Genomic DNA, 6,108 nt, shown 5'->3' with positions numbered 1-6,108 from the left:
CCACCCACCCACCACCCACCCACCCAACCAAACAAACAAACAAACAAAAAAGCCTACCTCAACAACCCCCAGAAGAGGTTTAGTTCCAAGCGCTACTTTTAACCGACTTTGAATTTAGGCGCAAAGGAGGGAATTACTTATCCCGCCAGCCAGCTATGCTGTGGGCTGCTTAGTTGAACTCTCCTGCGGGACGCGGTGTGACGAGTAAGAGGGTAGCAGACCAAGAGTAGAGAAGAGAAGAAACAGTTGGACGATGGATTACTCACCGGTCACCTGCACAGTCTTGCGCATCCACGCGTAGGGGCTGTGGCGGCTCCTGCTGGGAGAAGTGGCGCCAGAGGTGCCTGAGTTGATGGAAACCAGTGACTCGCTGACCGGGTCTGGCAAGCTACCGCCGTTGCTTGCTCCGCTGGTGGTGCCCAGAGTGCTGTAGTCTGGGGAGCCGAAAGCTGGGGAGGTCATGTCGTTCATGGGCACTGTGCCCATTGTACTGGGCGGCCCAGGGTATGTACTCCAGTCTTCCCGGGGTGGACTGTAGGGTGAGTTCCAGGCTCCCAGCGAAGGCCCGTGAGGATCCATGTTGGACATATGAGGATACCCCATGTAGTGTGGGTAAACTGGGGCTGCAGTAAAGTTGGAGGCAGGGAGAGGACTACCACTGCCCCCAGAGGTGCCCACTCCTGCTGTGCTGCTTCCTCCGGGGCTCCTGAGAGTGCCTGGGTACATACTTGCTTCTTTTTCTAAAAGGCAGCTTCCATACATGGTGACTTGGATAGAAGTTGCCCCCTAAGCCATCCTGAGGTCCCTGTAAACTTAGAGACTCAAGAGACTATCAATGGGTCAGCACTAGCTGCGCTGCTAGCTCCTCTGCGCCGGCTCGGACTACTCCATCCTTCGTTCCTACCCTAAATTTCCAGGTGACTGGTAGTGGGCCATAGGAGGGTTACCAAAGGCTGGGCTGACGTCAAGGGGCTTCAAGCTTTTACATAGCATTTGCATTCAAATGAAGGGCCATTTAAAGTCTACAGGAACTTGTTCACCTTCTCCCTCTAGCTCCTAGCCCTTCCGTGCCGCTTTGGTGATTCTTCTGCTTTCTTAGCACCACTTTTGCGCTTTTGGAGGCAGTTGTTCCTCAAGAAATTTCTCATCGGCTTTTCCAAAATGAGACTGAGACGCGCAAAGTCTTACTTTCTTACACTGAGGCCTGCCTTCCGTTGATCTTCCAGAGTGCAGCTTATTCTCCAGGTTTCTCCCTCTGCCCATACTCTCCTGGTACGGATTTTCCAGCTGGTACTGGCCCATTATGCCACTGTAAAGGATTTTCCCTTCTCCCACACACAGGAGAGGACTTTGTTTCTGTGGACAGATAGATATTTGTTTCGCAAATGTATATTCAGTATCTACAGTGTGCCAGGAATTGTTGTAGGCACTGGAGAAACAGCACTGACATATATTTCTAGCTTCCTAAAGTTACATTCCAGTTGAATGGAAGTCTGAGTTAATTAGATGCTTAACAAATTTGCTATATCCTAGACCAGACCTTTCACCCATTTAAAAATAGAAGCCCCAACTGCATCTCCATTACAAAACAGAATTCACTAAGATGAAGCCCGTAACCAGCTTGACTGCTGTACTCATCCACTCATTCATTGAATACAGTTATTGATAGCATTCTTTTCTTTAAAAAAAAAAGGATTTATTTATTTATTATATATAAATATGCTGTAGCTGTCTTCAGACACACCAGAAGAGAGTATCAGATCCCATTACAGATGGTTGTGAGCTACCATGTGGTTGCTGGGGTTTGAACTCAGGACCTCTGGAAGGGCGATCAGTGCTCTTAACCGCTGAGCCATCTCTCCAGCCCTTTGATAGCATTCTTGATCAGGTCCTTACTCAAATAAGTTGTCACCAATTATTTGACCCTTATAACATACTATAGATTTTTAATAGTTTGTGCAACCTGCTCCCATACTCCATTCCCTCTATTCCCTCTAGTAGACTTTTTTTTTTTTCCTGATTGGTTTCCTTTCGATTACTGAGTTATTGGTAGTTTGCAGCTTTTCCTGCAAAGACTTCTTAACACAACAGTCTTCTTTCCTTTCTACCTTTCTTGGCCTGTGGTCCCTGCTCTGAGCTGCATCCTCCTCACTCTTTCTCTGCACACTCTTCCTTACACCCCTTCTCTTGCTCATCTATTTCTGTATTCCTCCTTTGCAGCCCTCTCTGTACTGCCTTCTCTTGCACTCCCTCTTTGCAGTCCATTCTTTGCACCCTTTTGCATCCCCTTCTCAGCCTCTTCTTTACAGCCCCCTTCCCACCTGATTTGCTTTTGTTGCTGTCCCTACTTTCTTCACTTCGGCTTTGTTTTCTCTGGATCAGTGAGGATTGTGTTCTGTTGCGAGGTCCTTGTGTGTGGGTTTAGTTCAATATGATTCTCAGGCTCTTCTTAGATTCTTGTTCAGGAGTCTGATGAGTCATAGTGTGTGTTGTTTGCAGGGCTCTTTAGCTCTCTGGACTTTTCAAGATTCTGCTGAGGTCTGTATTGATCTTCTTGTACATGGAAGTCTATCATTATTCTTGAGGAAAATAGTTTTAAACCAAGTGGTAAATGATTCATCTAACTTCCAGAAAGCCCTGTCAGTACAAATGCAGCTCTCCCATGTCCACCAGGAGCAGTTTGCTTACATTAAGCAGAGCAATTCCAAGGATTTTTTTTTTTAATGAAGATCTTGATGATGCCATTGTCTTCATTATAGGTGATGCAGGGTCCTCTGCAGGTCCACCACAATGACACTTGCTCATTTTGCTCTTGTCAGCTCTCATTTATGAAGAAGCATAGAGCTTTTAAAAGCATTTTCATTACATTTTTAAGAATTTCATAATCTTTAATCTTATTCATCCCTTCCTTCCTCTCCTTCCAGATCATCTCACCTCCTCCTTGCCCACCCAACTTTGTATTCTCTCTCTTTTAAAATTTACTTTTATTACTTTTAAGTGTGTATGTGTGTGTGTGTGTGTGTGTGTGTGTGTGTGTGTACATGAGTGTGTGTTGAGTGCAGGTACTTAAGGCCAAAGCTGGCTAGATGCTTCTGAAGCTGGAGTCACAGGCGGTTGTAAGCCACTGGATGTAGGTTCTAGAAATCCAATTCTGGTCTTCTGGAAGAGCAGTATAAGCTCTTAACTTTGGATTATCTCTCCAGCCCTCCTCCTTTGAAAACAAAACAAAACAAAACAAACAAAACAAAACAAAACAACAACAACAAAAGAGTCTAGTTGATGTTGGCCAATTACTCTTGGGTGTGGGGTCCCTCTTGATATTGTTCTAGGTTTTAAGTTTCTTAAGTTAAACAGCTTTTGTGGCCTTGCAACCTTCAATCTTATTTTCAAACAAACAAAGAAAATTCAGGAACTTCTTTAATATGATAACTTTTAGGCAGAAATAACCAGGGCACAACACAAAAATGACATACAGGTTTTGGGCTCTGTTTATTCTATCATGCTAACAATGCCAGACATTGATTGAGCCACATGGGTGGTCTCCTCAATACAAATGTCTAAAGACATCTGGCTAGATTAGTGGGTTCCACCATCTTAACCGTGGGAATTCCAACTGTAGTTTTGCCAGTATCGGGGTTCAGCACTAGTCTTTGAGTTGCTAATTCAGTCAGTACAAAGCTGCCTATTGGTTTTATGCAGGTTGGTTTGAACATATTCACACTATCTTGTTAAATGGGAATCTTGAACATAGTGGACACATTCACAATTTTATCCCTTTTCAGAGTAAAACAAAGAGGAAACAACAACTCATCTTATTGAACACGGAAAACACGAAGATACAAACTCTCCATCAGGTACACCTGCTCAGTCTCAGGCACCAAAGGAGTCTGTTTATAGCAGAGCTTGTGTTCCTCTCCCTGCCCTCATACTCAAGATGCTTTTAAGATCCAAGGAAAGCTAGAATCCTAAGGATTCTTTTGAGAATGACCAGCAGTCACTCGTCCTGGGTTGCTTCAAAGTACAGAAGCCCACATTGCCTCTAAAATGATGTCATACAGTGACAGAAGCCAGTTTTCCACCAGAAACAAATGCATTGCATAAGTCAGATGTTTTTGGTTATTGTTTCCTTGTTTCTTCTCCTGAAGACTTATATTCTTCACCCTTTAGCCTTGCTTATTAGTCCCAAGAGCTAGTGAAAGCAATGAACCTTCCACTCACTGTAGTAGTCAGAGGAGAAGAAAAAAATACTTAAGTACTGTGTACTGAACTGTGTATGGACACATCATTAATGAATAAAGCATCTAACCTTACTAAACTTGGATTCTATATTTAAAAATATTACATTTACTTATTATTTAGTGTGTGTGTGTGTGTGTGTGTGTGTGTGTATCTATGTATATGTTGGAATGTGGAGCTCAGAGGACAACTTATAGAAGTTGAGCTTCTTCTGCATTGTAGATCCTGAGGATTAAACTTACATTAGCAGGTTTGTCAGCAAGTATCTTTATTCCCTGAGCCATCTCACTTGTCCTTAAACTTGTATTCTAATGGGATGTTATTAGATATTTACATTTTGTGGTATGTCAAACATCAATCACTTTTAAGAAGAAGAAGAAAACGGTAGAGGATGTGGACTGCTAGAGAGAGATGCTGCAATTTTAAATGAAGTGGTTGCTAAGAACTTCTCTTAGAAGTAACATATGGGGCGGTGGTGGCGCACGCCTTTACTCCCAGTACTTGGGAGGCAGAGGCAGGTGGATTTCTGAGTTCAAGGCCAGCCTGGTCTACAAAGTGAGTTCCAGGACAGCCAGGCCTACTCAGAGAAACCCTGTCTCAAAAAAAATAAAAACCAAAAAAAAAAAAAAGTAATATGTATAAATTACAAGAGTTGGTGGACTATGTCACAAAGAAGACTCTATACCAAGAGAAAAAGTGAAAAGATAATGCTTGTTTTCTATTGGGGAAAGGTTTTGTGGTTAAAGAGCAGATGAGGTCCAAATGTTGAGGGGAGTATAAGACTTTGCAAAGATTAGGTTTTTTCTAAATGAGGTGGAGACGTTGTAGAATTTTGAGTAGATGAATGCTATGGTGAATTGCTTTGGACATTGAATTTAAAATAGACTTTAAATTTGGCATGGAAGAGCATATGTATATGCAACCCCAGCATTTGGCTGGTAGAGGGAGGAGGATCAGTTTTCAGTGCCATCATAAATGACATAGCAAGTTCAAGGTCAGTCTGGACTACATAAGAACCTACCCCCAAAACTAACAAACAAGTGAACAAATGACCCAACAGTGTAAGCAGGCAAAGTAGATTTAAGAAGATCAATCAAATGTTTCCTGAAATTTTGTGAGTGGGAGTAGAGATAAATTCTTGATATATTTTAAAGTTGTTTCTGAGAAGAAATAAAGAAGTAATTGATCAGCAAAAAGCTAATGGAAAGTTTTGTGCTAGGGAGCAGGACTAAGGACATTCATTACCTCTAGGTAATATACCTATAGGTACTTTGCACATTGATCTCACTAAATCTTGGCAATAGCTCCACAAATGATTTATTATTCCTATTTTAGAGATGAAAAGACTGAGGCTGTGAATCATCCCTTTACTTATTGTATCCTGAGGCACACTAGTCTTCGTGATAGTTGAGGCAATGTGTCAGGACAGAGGAATGTGGAGGACCTTATCACTCCTATAACAGAGCAGGGTGGCTCATGCCCATAATCCCAATCCCAGCATTTGAAAGGCTGAGGTGGAAGATTGCTACAAGTTTAAGGTCAGTCTGAACTGCATAATGAGTTCAGGCCAGCCTGGGCTACAGAGTAAGACCCTGTCAAAAAATGGAGAAGGGGTTATGGTGGAAAGGGGAAATAGGAAAGGGAAGTGCTAGGGAGAAAATAACAGACACCAACCAAAGAAGTCAGTGTCATACATGGGGAGGCAGAGAGCTTGAGAAGGTAAGATTTTAAGGGACCAAAGGGACCAAAGGACAGAACTATGATTGAAAAACAGGTCTGTTAGCCGGGTGGTGGCGGCGCACACCTTTAATCCTAGCGCGTGGGAGGCAGAGACAGGCGGATTTCTGAGTTCAAGGCCAGCCTGGTCTACTG

The 6,108-nt window shown here is 43.0% G+C and overlaps 1 protein-coding gene across 1 annotated transcript in view; it reads right to left on the bottom strand.

Annotated features, from left to right (window-relative positions):
- The window catches only part of Cdx4 (caudal type homeobox 4), an 8,471-nt gene extending 7,576 nt beyond the window's left edge, over positions 1 to 895 (bottom strand). The window contains exon 1 of the mRNA XM_031375758.1: positions 267 to 895. Within this exon, the coding sequence (XP_031231618.1) occupies positions 267 to 762 (496 nt within the window). The 5' untranslated portion in view covers positions 763 to 895. The remainder of the gene's footprint in view (positions 1 to 266) is intronic.
- Between the last annotated feature and the right edge of the window lie 5,213 nt (positions 896 to 6,108).

Source organism: Mastomys coucha, chromosome X (genome assembly GCF_008632895.1).
Source record: "Mastomys coucha isolate ucsf_1 chromosome X, UCSF_Mcou_1, whole genome shotgun sequence".
NCBI lineage: Eukaryota > Metazoa > Chordata > Mammalia > Rodentia > Muridae > Mastomys > Mastomys coucha.
Note: the sequence above shows the minus strand (reverse complement) of the source record. Positions and strands in the feature narration are given on the sequence as shown.